Raw genomic sequence first — 17,993 nt, 5'->3', positions numbered from 1 at the left:
TAAATCTATAGCTAGTAACTAGATTAATAGTTTCTTGGGGTTATGACAGGGTAGGTGGAGGAAAATGGGAGTGAATAATGGGTACAAGGAAGTAGGAAATGTTCTAAAATGGATTGTGGTGATGATTGCAGAACTTTTAAATATGTTTAAGCTATTGAATTGTATGATATGTGAATTATATGTCAATAAAATGGTTAAAACTATTTTTAAATATTTGTGAAACTTCCAACAAGTGTTTTTAAAGTCTTCACCATTTTATTTTCCCTAATGGGTAATATGACTACAATAGTTAGTAACCAGCTTTGACCTAAATTAATCTAGGGCAGACCCACTGACATCAAGTCAATTCTGACTCATAGAAATCCTATATTTGGAACATTAAAAAATGCAAAAACCAACGTAGTAAGTCTAATTTTTGAAACATAAGAAATATCCTTGCTTTGTTATATAAGAAATCAGGAAAATTCTTTTTGGTGTGGCCACTCTTATTGTGTCTTTCTGCTACACACAACTAAACCTAATGCTAACAAATACCAGACGTGTTACATCTGAGGTCTGTAAGCTGCAAGGGATGTATGATCTGGAGCCAGGCAACAGGTCAGGTTGGAGACAGGGTCTGGAAATGATCAACATATATATAGGGCATTTCATGAAAGAAATTCTGTGTGCTATTTTTCCAGTAGCCTTTAGCAGCTTGATGTAAGAGTAAACAAGTTAACAAATGTTCCTGGAGATAGACATTAGCATTTTAATTTGTTTTTATAACAATGCAAATAGAGCCATTTAGGAACCATTACTACTTTCAATTTAAAAGACTGACTTCAAAAAGATTTATCACAGTCTTTATAAAATTGATTACTCTTTATTAGGCCAACTGAGTACAGTATACTGAAATCCTTTTGAATTATAAACAATTAAGAGAATCAAATGAGGAAGAAGTTCCTATGTCAAATATAGTGCAAGGAATAATACAAGAGTAAGTAAATTTTTGCCACAAAATCTTAGACACCTTTATTAAACAAGAATATAAAAATGTGCAGCTATTACTTCTCAAAATACTCTCTACCTAGGTATATACATTTCTGAAAGCAGTGTTCCCATCTCTCTAATCCTTCCCCAAAGAATCCTGCACTCTTCAATGGATACAACTTCAAAGCAATTTCAATGTATACTGCTTCAAAGCAACAGTTGAGCATCTCCTTTTTCAATGTTCTTTGAGTTCTTTGAGCTTGGGGAGCAAAAATGAAGTCCAAAGAATGGACAACAGAAAAGTGAGTAAAGGGAGATATCGGTCAGTACAAGACATGAACAAATCATAATAATTTATAAATTATCAAGGGTTCGTGAGGGGGAAAATGAGGAGCTGATACCAAGAGCTCAAGTAGAAAGAAAATGTCTTGAAAACGATGATGTCAACAAATGTACAAATGTGACTGACACAGTGGATGGATTGTGGTAAGAGCTGTATGCACCCCCCAATAAAATGATTTATTAAAGAAAAGGGAAAAAATTATTTTCACAGCTCTCGCTACCTTCAAACAATGAATAGGTGCATTGTGGTGATTGGGGGAGGGGGGAATCTTGGTACACAAATTCTTGGCATTTTCCTCTCCAGTGCATTTATCAATTTTCCTAAAACATCTTCATCATAAACTCCTGTGATTTGCAAGAAAATCAAGATTTTATCCCAAATAACAGTCACCATAACCTTCTGAGCTGACCTTGGTGCCTTGAGTTTAACTGGCCGGCAGTTCCCCTTGGAAAGCACTTTTTGATTGGACCTGCTATGACCGCAACCTGACGTTCCTTGGCTCAGTTGTGAGGGGTTTTGTATTGTGTCGAGGTGCAATCTATCTTGAAAACTGCACAAGGCCCGTTCCAATCATTAAAAAGCAAGTGAAATTGGGATTCTCACTGCAGATAAGAACATAACTTTAAAGGATAGCACACAGAAATTCCAAGACCTGTTATTTTTTTATTTATAAAGTTGAAGTAAACATGTAAAGACAAGAGAAGGAAATTAAAGAAAGTGTTAAGAAGATTTTCTAATGTGAAGTAGAGATAAAAACTTATACTATTCAAGATATTCTATTAGGCATATGTTAGGGATATCAAAAGGAAATAGTAGCATATGAATTTTAGACCAAAAGCCCTAAAGAGACAAACTAATATGTAAGTTAGTGGCATAGAATTCATTTTCAAAGATCTCCTCCAAGCTGCAATACAGGACAAAGAACCACGTAATGAACGCAGTGTTCAAATGTGAGAGCAAGTGTCAGAACTCATCTTGAGTCGATGCTTATAGATTCTGTTACTGTGGACGCTTAATGGGGCCAGATGTCTGCAGGTGGTGCGGAGTGTAAAAAGTCCACTGAATACTTTGAATGCTGTCTATGCTGGGTGGCCCTTTTTGATAAATTACATAATATTTTTGCACTGGATAGGTATTGTGAGCGCAGAAAATATGATGCAATCCCAGGAGCTGCAATGTCATTACCAAAATTCGATGTTAGGTCTAGAAGGTTAACCTCAAATCTGAAAATATCAAAAACCAAACCTGAAAAATACCAAAAATAAAAAAATAAACAACAAAAAAACCCTCAAAACACACAACAAAAAAACCCAGTGAATTCGCCATGCAACTCTAAGATGGGGTCAAGTTTGCAATGTAGTCAATCTTCGTCACAAGAAAGGCATTCCAGGACTCCGGTATACAATGGTGACTTTCTCAAAAGAGACATATAATCCTTTACTTTGTGACCAGTCTAAGGTGGAAGATATGCTGTTGAGATCCTAGCATGATGGATTCAGGTAACAATTGAGGTAAATGAACAGAACAGGCTCGAACAATGGGTTGATTCAAGTGATCTCATTGGAAACCAGACTCTCACTCTGATAATCTGCATAAGAGATGCGGACTGCTCAAAGTCATGCATGGCTTGTTTCTACAGTTAATGAACCCAGATAGAAGTATTGTATATTACCGGGAATTTTAACATTTAGACATCATGGGTCATTGACCTTAAACCAAAAGACATCTGGCGGTCCCTAACCAATTCAAATACTTTCAATTACTGTTTTTAAGTTGTAGTCCTTAGAATGTACTGGGTTATGCATTGGGCATACACGGTCAGCAGTTAGAAAATACCAATGGCCCGAAGGAGGAAGATGAGGCTCTAATGTCATAAAGAACTAAAGTCTAAGAAGCCAACAGGTGGCAGTTCTGCCCTATCTGATAAGGTTGCTGTGAGTCAGAATCAACTTGCTGCCAGTGAGTTTGTTTTCAGTGTTGAGTTTTCAGTTGCTGCATCTCCAATGTAAAATAGTTGTCAATCAATCACGTTTGCAAAGCTTCTAAATGTATGAATGTACTTTGGCTCTTAAAAATCTTTGAGATGCATCATTTGGTCTGCAATAAATGATCCACTTTAAAAAACTTAAAAAAAAAAAAAAGCAAAGATGACACTTTGAAGACGAAGCTGAAGATGACCCAAGCCTGCCTATTTTCTAGCCTCATATATGCATGTTGAATAAGGAATAAGGAAAACGGAAGAATTCATGCATCTGAATTATGGTGTTGGTGACCAATATTGAATATACCATGAAGTGCTAAGAGAGTGAACACCTTGATTGGAAGAAATACAGCAGGAATCTTCTTTGAAGCAAGACGGCAAAGACTTTGCCTCATTTGTTTTAGACACATTCTCAGGAGGCATCAGCCCTTGGAGGCTACCATGCTTGGGAGAGAGAGAAAGACTCCCACAGGAGAGATGGGCAGAGTCGCCGCAACAACGCGTTCAAACACAACAAGATGTGTGAGGACGGTGCGGAGTTGGGCAGCGTGTTACTCTGTCGTACGCAGTGTTGCTATTAGAACAGACGGGACAGCACCTCACGGTGACACAAATATCAAACCCAGCCTCTTCTTCCCATCGTTTATGCACATTCAATCAGAGATTATAACAAAAATTTTACTATAGGATTCAGCAAACAGCTAAGAAGGAAAAGATGCAAATTAAAAAGACATATCTCAGCTAGTTATTCATATCCTCTCGTTAGAATTGCCTTGGCCCCTACTCCTTTTTCCTAACACATACTGGAATGTAGCGAGAAAACGAGTCTTCAGCAAGAACCAAGCCAACACCTAGCCAGGGAGAGGGTAGAATTCCAAATCCATATGGGCCAGTGGCAGGGGAAACTGAAATCCTCTGTCCTCTCCTTGGGCTTCTTCATCAAGCAGCACCAAGAAACCCAAATGAAACAGAAATGCAGTGGAAGCTCCGAGTCGGAGAAGGCATGCTGGAGGAGAAAGCACCTCTGTGGTCAAAGGAGGCTTAAAGCGGCGAGCCCCTCAGTCTTAGGCTGGAGCTGACACCAAGGAGCTAAGTCTGTTCCTCATGTGAAAAACCAAAGTCATATTGGGGCAATCTCAGCAGTCTCTTTAAGTTTTCAAAGGATACGCTGTGGGAGTGAAAGTTGAATGCTATGAGTTTAGCAATGTGCTTGAAGCTCCAAAATTTATGCATTCAACATCCTGGTCTCCAAGAAACAGTAACCACAAACATTTTGCTGTCACTATTCCCCTCCCTTTAGTTGATGTCGTTTTATTGTTGCACCAATATAGGCAATTAATTATATTGTTGAATGGCATCACATGTAAAATTTTGGTGAAAGAATTTCCGTTTTTACAATTAAATGTGTGTAAAGTATGGTATAGGAAAGTGAGCAGATGCATACGAAATCCTGGGGGGTGGGTTAGAGATGATTTGGTTGTTTGGGGTCTCCTAGGTTACCCAAGTTATTTTCCGTCAACCCCACACAGCCTTTACATTCCTAATAAAGCCTTTGGACCCTGCTGTACTTTTTCAGGCTTTCACCATTCTCCTTCGATGACTTCACCATATCATTAAAAATCTAAAGTTATTTAGCATAATTTAATAGTATTAGCAAGATTTTGTAACCGTCTCCAAGGAAGTGAACTTGTTTGTTGTAACAACTGCCAGCACGGTCCAAAAGGCTCGCCAAAGAGGGAGGGGGAAAAAAACACATGGCATGTCAAATTTTCAGTAGTTTTATTGAAAAATGCCTCTTTTGTTTCAGAAATAAATAATATAAGGCAGTGAAATTCACAATCTGCAGTTAAAATATAAAAGCAGCAATTCTATGTTCATAGTCTTGCAAACATTTTCCAACTGCTTTTGATAACTAAGAAACATTATGTTCTGGGAGGGGGAAAAAAGTTCATTCTAAATATACAACACAAACATGCAATTCCATCTTTGCAGAATTTTCTGCAGCTTGGCATAAATGTGAATGTGTCTAAAACAAGGAGGTTTAAGGCAATATGAAACTGTATCCAGTTGATACAATATTTCAGCTACATGGCTTAAAGTTTGTGGTTCTGAAAGGAGATGTATAAGAGCATTCTATGCCCTCCTGTATAACACAAGTTGGAAGATAAACAGTTGCACTAGGGTTGAATATCCCCTCCCTTTTGGGCTCGGGAAGCGAACTTGATTTACTGCGTAACCTAAGCGTTGCACCTAGGCTGCCTGCGGTGCTAAGGAAAGGCACGGGGCATGCTCTCTCCTGGCAGCTTCTGTGAACAAAGTATCCTGCAAGCATGTCAAAGGTAAAGGCAAAAGATGTCTACAGCTGCGTGCTGGGAGCTAGACTTCCTGCAGAAAAACGGTCTCTGCAGTCAGAAAGTGGACTCTTGCAAGAAGCCACGCCGGAAGAAACACCGCAGAAAAGACGGTACGGCCGCTCTCTCGGATCTGTGAATGAGAATCCCAACACCTCCCCCAGCCTCGCAGCGCGCCCGGCCAGGTTCACTGCCCGCGGCCGCCGCCGCCGCCGGGCTGGGCGCGGCGCCAGCGCGCGTGCGGAGGGCGCTCCTCGGCTGGCTGGTCGGCGCCGTAGTCCTCGTACTCCGCCGCCGTCCGCTCGGGCTCCACCGGCACGATGAAGGGCTCGCGCTCAGGCAGGTAGGCCCCGCCCTCGGGCACGTAGGGCTCTGTCCGATTCAACATTACAGTTATGGCATAGCTTGGAAGGCACACACACGGCAAAAACCAAATCATCACCGGAGGTGCTGACACTCCAGTCTTAACCTCATACTATAAATAGATAAGTTACAACGTCCTGATTACTTCCATTTGCAGAGAGAATTTGGGATGATCAAATAATGGAATGGCATTCCGTTTGAACCCTTCAAAGATCCAGCAGTTAATAAAATCATTGCACAAATACCTGGGAAAGGTCAGTCCGAGACTGGGTCAAAGAACTGTAAACGCAAGACCTACGTGGGATTTTTGCAAATCCCAAGTCACTGTTCATAACTTCAGACTCCTCAATTCAAAGAACAACGTGGAAAGATGAGGAGATGAGGGGAAATTTTATTGGCTCCCAGAAACTGAACATCGGAGGTGCAAAGCAACTATCACCAGATTCAGGAAGATACAGTACAAGATTTTCTGTGGCTGCCCCTTACACAGGCTGAATTACAGCTGGTGAGTGAGGGACGGCAGTGACTACAGCAAACAGGAATTTTTGTTTAATTAAAACAAAACAAAACGTGATTGTAAGACTTGAGCTGGAAAATTATCATTACAAAACCCAAACAGGAGTTACATGTACAAAAATAATTATTATATGACACATGCCCTGAATCAGACACATCGCTAACAAGCAAGAGATGAGGAGATTCCATTCGGTGTTATTCCGGCCTAGAGCAAGCAGCAGGCTTGGATGCAGAAGCTTATGGTAGGGTTGGTAAGTGATTTTAGTGGACAGGATCACATATGAATCACGTACGAGCCACAAATTAGTTTATTATTTACAAAAGATGTTTCTCTTGAGCCAGGTTAATTGATCTTCTCAAAATGGCATGGTGGCCACTGGTTAGTAGTTTTATTTGTGCCACTTTCACAACTGAGGCGTGTCAAGGCTGTGTTGGAACTTTTCATTTTTTTAAATATAGTCTTCTACATTATTACTGAAATGCATCAGGCTGAGAAACTGACATCACTGCTTTGATCTCATTCAAGTTAGTATAGAGGCCCCACCCTCCTTTATGATGCCAACCGGTTCATTAACCATGTCTGTGGTGAGATTTCCATACAGACGCATTTCCTAATAAGCACGTGCGCAAACATCTCAGAAACAGGGTTTTCATGTATTCGAACTGTAAGCAGCACTGGCGACTTAGAAAATGTGTTAGCCGGAACCTGAAACAGGTCAAAGATGATAGTTTTTAAAAGTTGAATTACTATGCAAAAAATATATTTATGTATACACATCCATCTACGATGTAATGGTTAAAGTATATTTATATATCCATATATTTCTAGTTATTCATGTAGAGAGAATTAAATGGCAATTTTGAGAATAATTTGTATGAGAATTCTGACACTATAACCCAATATTACTTTTGGTCATACAGGCAGGCCCCAGATTATGAACAAGTTCCATTCCTACATATTTATTTTAGTTAAATTTGTATATGTAAGTCAGAACAGTACATTATGGTTCATATTTAATGTCAGTACAGCCAAATATAGTGTACCTTTATATGCATTAAAGAAACAACACTTTGGTTTACATTAAAACATCTTTAACATAAAAATGCAGTAATGATAATAATGTTTGACACATGTTGCAAAGTAGCACCCATTAGTTATTAAGAATCACTGCATGTACCTCAAATTTTTAACATAAAAGTCTGTAGAGGGTTGATTCACAACTGAGCTAGATGTTCATAACCTGAGGATTGCCATTATAAATATGCATACAAATATATAGATATATAGATAATTAGATATTCAACTACTCATGCACTATTCGCTAGGAGCAAACCATATCAAACAGCAGTATCATTTTTAAACTTGCAAGATGCTTCAAGGTGCACTAGTGAACAGGTCACGACTGACTGTACCATGACTTTATTATTTTCCCCTGCCCCCACATCCCACAAAGTCAGGCAAAAGAATCGCATGTCAAGTGCTAGAAATGTACTAGTATTTACTCATCCTTTAAAATAAAAATGTTAAGTCCCAGAAATTTTTATTAGGACTTCAATGGGCAATGTGGGACAGTGGATTCAGTTCTATCTACTCCCTTTTATAAAATAGTTCATTTATAAATAAAATTTCTTTTGAGGGGTAAGGCATTCTACAATTGGTTTCAACCAATCCCTGTTCTTATTCTTCAGTTTAGGGGAATAAAAAAGTATTGAACTTATTCTTACCAAAGTATGAATTGGTAGTCTTTTTGTACTCTCAAACGCAAAAAGAAGAGGTTTGTAATGTGATTTGCTAAATGTGGGACTATAGGAAGGAAAATAGACCTATAAACCCTAATCATGAAATAATGTTTTATAGTTTGTAAAAAATAAAACAAACATTGTTACATAATGAGAACACACAACTGAAAGAGTTTGTGCCTTCAGTAAATCCTTAATTTAAACCTCATTCAATCCCAGGGAATTCATTTCCATAAAGGTACTTTAATTCAGGTGAGCTTGTGTTTCTACAATGGCAAAAACATACCTGGATAGCCTTGTCCATTGTAGGGGATGCTGGCACACTGAGACGAATCACAGTATCCAGGAGGACCTGGCGGGCCCCGGATACCTAAGTTTCCAGGACGCCCAGGGGGGCCAGGTGGACCTCTTGAACCTGTGGACCCTGGTGGACCTGTTCTGGATTCTCCTTGTGGACCTAGTGTGGTGGGATGAAAAAAAATGCATTCCCTTTCTTATTAAATACATCTCCAGGGGCAGCAACAATATTTTAACTGGCACTTCCACTGCCTCAAGACTGGACTATTGAGGGTTAGAAAATATTTAAGTAAGAAATCAAAAAAAAAAAAGAAAAGAAAAGAAATCACCGGTATGAACCAAAAGTGTGCTGCTTTCTCCCAGTGACTTGTCTAGGGCTAATTCCAGTAAATCAATTATTCTAATGAATTTATGCAAAGAAAACTGACTAAGCCAAACAAAAGCTATTAACGCAATACCTAGTTTACTGCTAATCTTAAGGAAATGCAAGTACCTCAAGGATATAGCTATATTATATATCCATACTAGACTGCGATGAATACACAAGAGTGCCTATTTCACAGCTCGAAACTATGCAGAGCAGTGTTATTTCTGGACCAAGTGAACTATGACAAACCTAAACGTGAACACTTAACCACTGGAGCTGAACTTGGTTGCAAATACCTTGTAGACCTTATAATAGAAAAAAAAATCTTCAATCTCATCAACAAAACACAGGAAACAACTGAACACTTAGTCTTCTTGCCAAAGCACCAGTGTCATTCCACAGAATTGTGAGCTGTGTCAGATCTTTCACCAAAAATACATGTTCTCAATGTAATGGCTCCGTATTGAAGCATACTCCACTCACTGCCATTGAGTCCACTCCAACCCACAGTGAAGCTATAGGGCAGGTTCGAACTGCTGCTGTGGGTTGAGGAGACTAACTTTTTATGAGCGTAGAAAGCCTCATCTTTAGGAGACAGGATATATACAGATCCTTAGGCCTCAATGGAAAATAAATGTCTAGAAAAGAACAATGGAATATATGTATGAATATGTCGGATACAATTGATTCATGTATGGTTTGCTACAAGAATTGTAAGAGCTCCCGATAAAATGATTTAAAAAAAACAACAAAAAAACCTTCAGATGCCTGCCGGTAGAACTTATCAAAACTTCCAGACAGGGCCATTGACATAATGTGCGACTAAGCAAAGTTGTTTACCTCAATGTATAAAATCTCTACCGGTGGCAGATGCAGAAAGGACACCACGCCACTCTGAGCTCTCTACCGGTAAGGTAAGCCACCTTTTGATGTGTTGCCTGATGTGTGATTGTGTATGCCAACATGTTAAGTTAGAATACATACTGACTCTAAAATGTGCGTCCCTTTGATGAACAAACGTGAATTCAGCATCAAAAAAAAAAAAGAATATGAGGCCAAACAATCTACAAAGGACTTGCTGGAAACAGCAAATAAGAACCAACTGTCAACATCGTTAAAACCCATACACTCGTAATCTGAAAGTTATAGTCAGTGCCTTATACAATATGTGCAAACATTTTGTTAACAAAGAGAACACCAAAAAGATGTTATGTAAATTGAACTTGCTATATGCAATGGTGGCACAAATGTTTAAATCTAAGAGCAAAAAGTGTTCAATCTCTTGGAGACCTCAGGATTTACATTCTCTCCTTATTTCATTTTCCACCCAGGACAGGACACGGTTTCGCTCTGTTCTGCATAGGGCCGTTGTAAGTCAAAACCAGCTTGACAACACCAAACGACAACGACAACAGCATCCTTGTCTGATGAACGGCCGGACCTACCTGGAGGCCCAGGTGACCCTCGCGGGCCTGGAGACCCAGTGCCTCTCTCGCCTTTTTCTCCCGGCAAACCTAAGGAAGGGCAGGGAGAGTGTAAGAGAAACACTTCTCTGCAAGCACGGAGTTTGTATCTTAACTGATAATACGTCAAATAACTCATTTCCCTAGTGATGAAACTAATTTTTCACAGAAGTTCACTCTCAAAGCCAAATTCTTTCTAGACATTTGTGTGTAATTCCAGATTCATAGCCAAGAAACAAATATTGGCCACAAGTCAGGGAAAAAACTTACTTGAAGGAAACCAACATATCTAGTATTTTTTTTAAATAGTAATTAAGAACAGAAATCTTGAATAAGCACGTCCAACTCACTGAAAAGCCTCTTACAAGTAGAATATCTTAAGTAACTCTAGTATAGTACCCGACCCACCAGAATAATATAGAAATATATCAGGTTATTGTCTAGAATGTCAACGACCATGTTGACAAAAATGGTACCCAGGATCCCAAAACATCTAAAATAAGATAATCCTTTATTTGTTTAAATTAATTTCTACCTTGAAGTTAAAATCAAACGAACATACAAGAACAATGTCAGGCACTTAAATATATATATATATATATATATATATATATATATATATATTTAAGATTATATGGCTGCTTAAGTATATTCAGTTACTATTCTTGCCACAATCAGAACAATTAAGTTTGCAATGCCTGATTTTGTTTGCCAAGATAGCTTTTCCTATTAACAAAAGTATCAGGCAATAGCATTCTCTACTGAGATCACTAAGAAAAGTGTTCTGTCTTCTAGGATTTAGAACTCTATGGTTTGCAGGGTACCTGAAGCCTGAAGAGAGAGAGCAGTTCACTCAGAGACAAGACTAGTGAAAGCAATTTGCCAAGTTCAGTCTTTCCAACCAGCTCCTACACTTGCACATGGCTACCTTTGTGTCTATGCAACAGAAAGAAACACCCACCTCTTTCACCAGGAGGTCCCTGCATCCCTGGTGAGCCAGGGAAACCTGGCTGTCCACCAGGTCCTGGTTCTCCTCTGGCTCCTGCATTGCCAGGGGGCCCTGGAGGGCCCGGGGGGCCTGGCTGGTTTCGATTGGAGTGGTAATCATTTGGAATCTGATTCAGCATCTGATTGAATCTGTTCATCTGACCTACAAATAGAAATACAGCTATTTAGTAAGAAACTCAGAAATGGAGGAGTAGGAGGATAAAACTGTTTTCTCTTAGTGCTTTAAAAAAAAAAAATCATTTCCTCTTAGTGCTTTAAGAGAACCTTCTCCCTCCAGGAAATATTCTGGAGTCCTAAACATAAAATAAACATTGCAGTCTCTCAAAATGAGCCCAATAAGCAACTGTTTCCATAAATGCTAACCAGTAAGCTGCTAGCATGACTGAGAACACAAAAGAGTTGTAGAAGCTTAATGCATCTCTGATATAAAGCCTAAGGTACTCTGGTGGTATAGTGGGCTACAAACTGAGCTGTTGCCCACAAGGTTAGCAGTTCAAACCCACCAGCTGTGCCCTGGGAGAAAGATGAGGCTGTCTACTTGTGTAAAGAGTAACATCTCAGAAAGCCAAAGGGTTTCTGTCCTAGAGGGTTGCTGTGAGTCAGAATCAACTCGATGGCAGGGAGTGAGATCAAAATCCTGGAGGATGACTTCACACAAAAGAGAATTATGTTTTAATTCAGTAATTACACCATTTTTGTGTACACCTAAGACATTGATAATCGAGTATCAGTGTAAATCGGAAATGTAAAAATGTACCATTAAATTGGCACACCTTAAAATGTCCTTAGTTCCAAGGACAGTGATTCAGTAGGGTTTGGGGAATGTCCAAGGAAACTTCATTTTTAGTAGCACCATATAGATGATGCTAATGAGGGGATCCCACAAGATACAGTTTGGGGGATACTGATTAAGCCATATGAAAGAAGGAGCCTTGGTTTTAAGGCCCACACTCCCTGTAAGTGTTGAGCTTTATTGTTTAATCGGACTCAAGGAGTAGAAAGAAAACAAAACCCAACTCAAACCAGTTGCCATGAAGTTGATTCGGACCCATGGGAACCATGTGTGCAGAGAGAACTGCGCCCCACAGGCTTTTCAGAAACCATCTGCTGACCCGCCGTGCTGAGGAGAGGGGTATGTAAAAGAGGGAGACAAGAAAAAGTCCAACCAAAATGCGTCTTCTATCATCAAATTCACTCTTGGTGAGTCTCCTTCCCTTTAAGATCACAGAATAATTTAAAGATCATAATTCAAAGGGTATAATTTCCTAGTGCTTCCAGACCTACTCCTGTGCAGCTCTTTAAAAACTCTTATGTGGACACTGAAAAGTCTTTTAAGACATGGTCTTGTATCAGACTGAATCTAAAGGTGATAATGATTATCTCAGTGACTATCTTTAAAATATCACTAGCTTTATCTATTCAGATATAAAATGGAAATGTACAAAAATAAACATTCATCAAAAATTAAATAGATGCATGTATCTTAGACATTTGATGAGGAAAGCTGTGCGTTTTCCTGCATTTTAGAAATCTGTAGATTAAAAACAAAAGAGATGCTTACCACTTATCAGTTGTTCACAGACTTGTCTTGCAACTGCTCGCATCATGTTCTGGGAAGCTATGTCTCCCTTGATTAAATCAATGAGAGTCATTAGCATGAATTCAGATTTCAATGCTTAAAACAAAATAAATGCAAGGCAATTTTAATAAATACATACCCTATCACCTTTCTCTCCTTTCAATCCAGATGGCCCCTGAAATATAGGAATGTCACACATTAGATATTGCTGACATACAGGGTCTAAAACAATGCATGAATGGAGATGACCAGGAAGGAGAGCAAAGCCTGCATGTCAATGAATTAGCAAATATAACACATCACATTTATATCCACGTTATTGACGTTTTGCTCTTCTGTAAAAAGGAGTCTACTCAGCCTCTGTGTGTATCTCTCTGTGATTCTGTGTCTGTATGTTGCTTTCTGCATCTCTCTCTGTGTCTCTCATCTATTTATCTGCACACGTCCCCCAAAAGAGCACCTAGGTGTGAATTGTATGGTCATAAACGGAGCATGTACCATGTGTACTTTCTATGATGTCATTCACAATGTAATCTTGGCACTGGAATACAAGGATTGCCATCCTGCCATTATACACTTCCCTGTGGCTGATTAGATCTGCTGTCTATTAAGACTGTAAAGCGTTCTTGAAGTTAACCTTGGTTCGTTAACCTTACTTCAAACCAGTGGCAAATCTGGTGTTCTAATAATATCACAAATCAGATCATCTCTCCATGGAGAATGCTTAACCCAATTCAAGCCTTCTACCTGAACTAATTCAGTCGTTTCCAAACTGTTCCTCAAACTTCCAGTTTTACACTTTTGTACTTTATGCTCTACACCAGAGTGATGAACTTTAAGGAAAAATAGATGAAGTCACTCAATTGCTTACAAATCTTGAATTCCACTCACAATTAGAGTAAAATACATTTTTTTGGTTTTATAATGGACTAAGTGGTCCTCATAACCAGCTCTGTATACCAATCTGATCATTCGCTCCTCTCCCCTCCTCTCTCTCTACATTAAATGCAGGGCCCCTAGCTGTCCCTTTCACAAGCCCAATGCATTCCCCACCTGAGCTTCAGTGCTTGCTGCTCCCCTGCCTGCAACACTCTTGTCCTGGATCTTCACATACCTTACTCGCTCGCTCCATTCCTACGCCATCTCCTCCAAGAGGTCTCCTGCCTTCTAGTTCTAAAATAGCCACCGATGCACTACCAAAGTCACCTTTCATTATTCTGCATGTCTCTACCATCACCAGAACACATATGCTCGGTGTACCTGCCCTTTGTCTATGTCCGCCACTACAACCTCTAGATTCTAGAGTCTAGAAGAACAATGACTTCGTCTCTTTTCCTATTGAAGCCTCAAACCCTAAGCATGCCTGGCCCATTACAGGTGCTGAATAAATATGTTTTCATAGATAAATAGAGTTTTTCATAAACAGTGCCTGAAAACATGCACTCTGTAACATTGGGTTATAATTCAGAAAGACAGCATAAACAGGCCATCACAGCAATGGCATAAAATAGCTAATCTTTACTGGGTCTCTGCTAAAACTCACCTGCTATTTTTGGTTTTAGATATTAAAATTAGGTAAGACTAAGAAAGGTCAAATAAAATAGGGGAGTTGTGTGGTGCAAGCAATGGATGCGTGTGGCTGGTCACCAAAATTTGGAAATGCAAGTCTATCCACAGGCTCCTGGGAAAGAAGGTGAGGTGTGGTGATCTCCTTCTGAAAAATCAGCCATGAAAACCTAGTGGAGGACTCTTCTACTCCGACACATTGAATCAGAAGTGACTCAACGGCAAGTGGTTAGGATAAAACAGAGAAGAAACCCAAAACTCACTGCGACTGAATCAGTTTCGACTCATTGCCACCCTATAGAGCAGAGCAGAGCTGTCTCCTGAGGTTTCCCAGGCTGTAACTGTTTATGGGCACAGAAAGCCTCACCGTTGGCCTGCAAAGCTGCCAGTGCGATATTCTGGTTAGAAGCCTCACTGCAAACCCACTGCACTACCAGGGGGCATTGAAAGACAAAGAAGAGCAAAGGTGATGCCCCACTCGAGGAGAACGAACAACAGAAGTGTAGGGGAACAGATACAGTGGATGGTGTAAGATATGGCCCAAAAGTTATAATCATGAAATTACAATAATTATAATTATGATAGGTTAGGGGAGGGAGGGGACAAAGGGAAGCTGACATCAAAGTTCAAGAAGAAAGAAAATGGTTTGAAAATGATGATGGCAGTAATTGTACAATTATGCTTGATCTAATTGAATTATGGATTGTCATAATATCTATAAGAGCTCCCAATAAAATGATTTTTTAAGAAAAAGGAAAAATAGAAAGACAAAGAAGAACTTAAAATGATGAAGAAAAATGGGGAAGATGAGGTCCAAATAAATGTATCTCAAGTGATAATCACACTGGAAAACACAAAATCTAGGGTTTGGGTACTTGACATATGTGGGAAACATTCATATGTCTGAGTTTAGAGCTTTCTGCAAAGTGCCAAGTGGTTTGTTTTTTGAATGTTCATTGCTACTCTGGTGTTTTGTATTGTGTGTGTGTTTTTTTTTAATGTATTAGCACCAAGAGATTGCTCCAGTAAGTATGATTTGTTATGATTATCTTGGTTACAAGTATTTAGAGATCAAATTTCAAGTCGAGGAAAGAGAAGTTCCTTTCAGGTTGTCGCTTCAACCATCAACGAGGTCAGCGATTGTCTTGAGACCATATTAGAAATGAAAGACGCTTCTGAGTAGAAGAGGTCTATGTACTTTTGCACGGGCTAGTGACTTTCTGCCAGGCACGGCCATCAAGAAAGGACGACAAAGACTGTGCTCGTGCCACACAGATTACATCAAGATCCTTCTATCTTGACGGCCCTGCTTGAAACAGAAAAGATGATGTTCCATAAAGATCCTACCCTTCTTTTTCCAGGCAGTAAAATTTTGATTTCAATTTGGGACTAAGTAACATGGCTGAAAATTAAGAGGAGATAACGTCTGTCCAGGTAAATTTATATCATTGGTTATTATATGATAATTTGAGGTAATTATCTTATAGGTACATTTTAAAATTCTGACAGCTACCCAGACCCAAAACAAAAATGCTTAAAAATAAGTCCACACACGTATTTAAATAAGAACAAGCTTATAACGAATAATAGGAGGACCCAATGTTGCTTATGGATACTTTGGCAGACTTGATTTTGGAAAAATTAATTTGAGGTTTAATAGCTGAAAGTATGAGATTTGCATAATATTGTCTCAGCTATTATTTTAACTGAAACATATAAACTGGCTATAAACTAGGTCAGAGCAGTACAGAAAAGTAAAATAACTACTTAAACCAGATAGATCATTTTAATTCAGAGACTAATGTCCTAGCATCCTCAGAGAAAGAGAAAAGCACAATGGTGGGACCGGGTTATGCCCAGGGTTAGCATTTGCAAAGGAAGAGTGGGGGTGCTGGGCCCCAGCACCATGTAGTTTTCTGACTTAGGCAGCATGCCCTTTGAAATAAAAAGAACCATTCTGCTGACCCAGCTCTGAGTGTTTAGACAGGTCAGAAATGTGTCTTGGCGCAGGATCCCCTTCTCCTTTTAAAGGTGCCCAATGGCCACAATTTTCATCCCAGAACACTGAGCAATCCAGAGTGAAAAACCTTAGAGCTGGCACCACATTAAATCCATGTAGGTTTAGCATCGTGTCAACAAATGTTCCACTCGTGCAATATTAGAGATAACACAAATATGCCAGCGCCTTGCAGCTCTCATTATTTATATCCACAGTGAAACGAATGGAGACATTCAAGCCGTCCTCTTACAGGTCTGCCGTGGTCTCCGGGTTTGCCTGGCTTCCCACTTGGTCCTGTGACTCCTGGAGAGCCTGGGGTTCCCTGCAAGACACGGGCCAAGAAAGGAAGTGTTATGACAAAGGAGAAGCCCATCGAAAGTAAATGAGTGAAGTATGGTCCATGTTTTAAAGCTGCTCAGAGAAACAGCACAGGATTGCCAGTTACGGAAGAGTTAAACTACATTTAAAATTACATGAAAATTCTACATGCACTACACAGTTGCCAGATAGTCTTCTGAGCCAACTGATACTGTGTGTGTGTGTGTGTGTGTGTGTGTGTCTGATCAGTTTCACGATGCACAGACGATGGTTTCAGTAAGTTGATTATAAAATGAGTTCGCAAAAATGCATCTCTACTATTCAGATAATTTTTGTTCCAAATTTAGGAAATCCATCAAGAGAAGGTGGAAAAGAAATTGAGACGGTAGCTGGTTTTGTGTAGGACGAAGACCATCTTGCTGGAGTCTTCTGGAAATCACATCCTCAGGCTAGCCCCTCTTGGGCAGATTCTGTACATTTCCAGCATTCTCCACCATATCAGCACTCCTCACTTCATCAAGGCTACAAGGGACTTCTTGTTACATGTAGCGCTGGTCCAAGAACATGTTATCCTCATTTACAGAAGACCAATTATGACATTGCCTACACATCAATTCTAGACCAGCTGGCCCCTCTAACAGTTTGTCATCTCACCTGGATGCAGGTGTCCATATGCGGGTTGCCAAACCACTGGCATCAGTATCTTTTTCTAAAGGTCCTCACTTGAAAACCTTGATTATTTGTGGATGAATGTATTTCATCACAACAACTGGAAGTTGCTCAGTAACAAATGTCCTTAAAAATCCAAAAATCTTCAGATACAGAGTCTTAAAATTTTAAAGCAGGACGAAACCATAGAGTTCACAAAACCCAACCCATCATTGGGGTTAAGAAACTGAAGGCTAGCCTGACCAAATTAGTTAGAGATATATTTCGATTTTCAAATACCCTTTGATGAAAGAGTAATACTCCATATCTTAATACATCTGTATTTTTATAACTTATTTGATTTAAGAAAAGCAAAGGAAATTCCCTTGGTTGGCATGTCCATAGTATGGTTGAAATGGGCCTCAAAGGCAAAGTTACCTGTTTTCAGCAAAATTAGGGGGTGGGAAGGGCAATAATGTAATCCA

The 17,993-nt window shown here is 39.5% G+C and overlaps 1 protein-coding gene across 1 annotated transcript in view; it reads right to left on the bottom strand.

The window, feature by feature from the left end:
* Positions 1-6,378: 6,378 nt before the first annotated feature.
* The window catches only part of COL12A1 (collagen type XII alpha 1 chain), a 116,425-nt gene continuing 104,810 nt past the window's right edge, over positions 6,379-17,993 (bottom strand). The window contains exons 58-64 of the mRNA XM_045294385.1: positions 16,793-16,864; positions 13,117-13,152; positions 12,960-13,026; positions 11,352-11,540; positions 10,373-10,441; positions 8,550-8,720; positions 6,379-7,229 (exon numbers count right to left, since the gene is read on the bottom strand). Of these exons, the coding sequence (XP_045150320.1) occupies positions 7,219-7,229; positions 8,550-8,720; positions 10,373-10,441; positions 11,352-11,540; positions 12,960-13,026; positions 13,117-13,152; positions 16,793-16,864 (615 nt within the window). The 3' untranslated portion in view covers positions 6,379-7,218. The remainder of the gene's footprint in view (positions 7,230-8,549; positions 8,721-10,372; positions 10,442-11,351; positions 11,541-12,959; positions 13,027-13,116; positions 13,153-16,792; positions 16,865-17,993) is intronic.

The sequence above is a fragment of the Echinops telfairi genome, unplaced genomic scaffold (assembly GCF_000313985.2).
Source record: "Echinops telfairi isolate 266 unplaced genomic scaffold, ASM31398v2 ScPeMD7_3533;HRSCAF=4204_0, whole genome shotgun sequence".
NCBI classification, from domain to species: Eukaryota; Metazoa; Chordata; class Mammalia; order Afrosoricida; family Tenrecidae; genus Echinops; species Echinops telfairi.
Note: the sequence above shows the minus strand (reverse complement) of the source record. Positions and strands in the feature narration are given on the sequence as shown.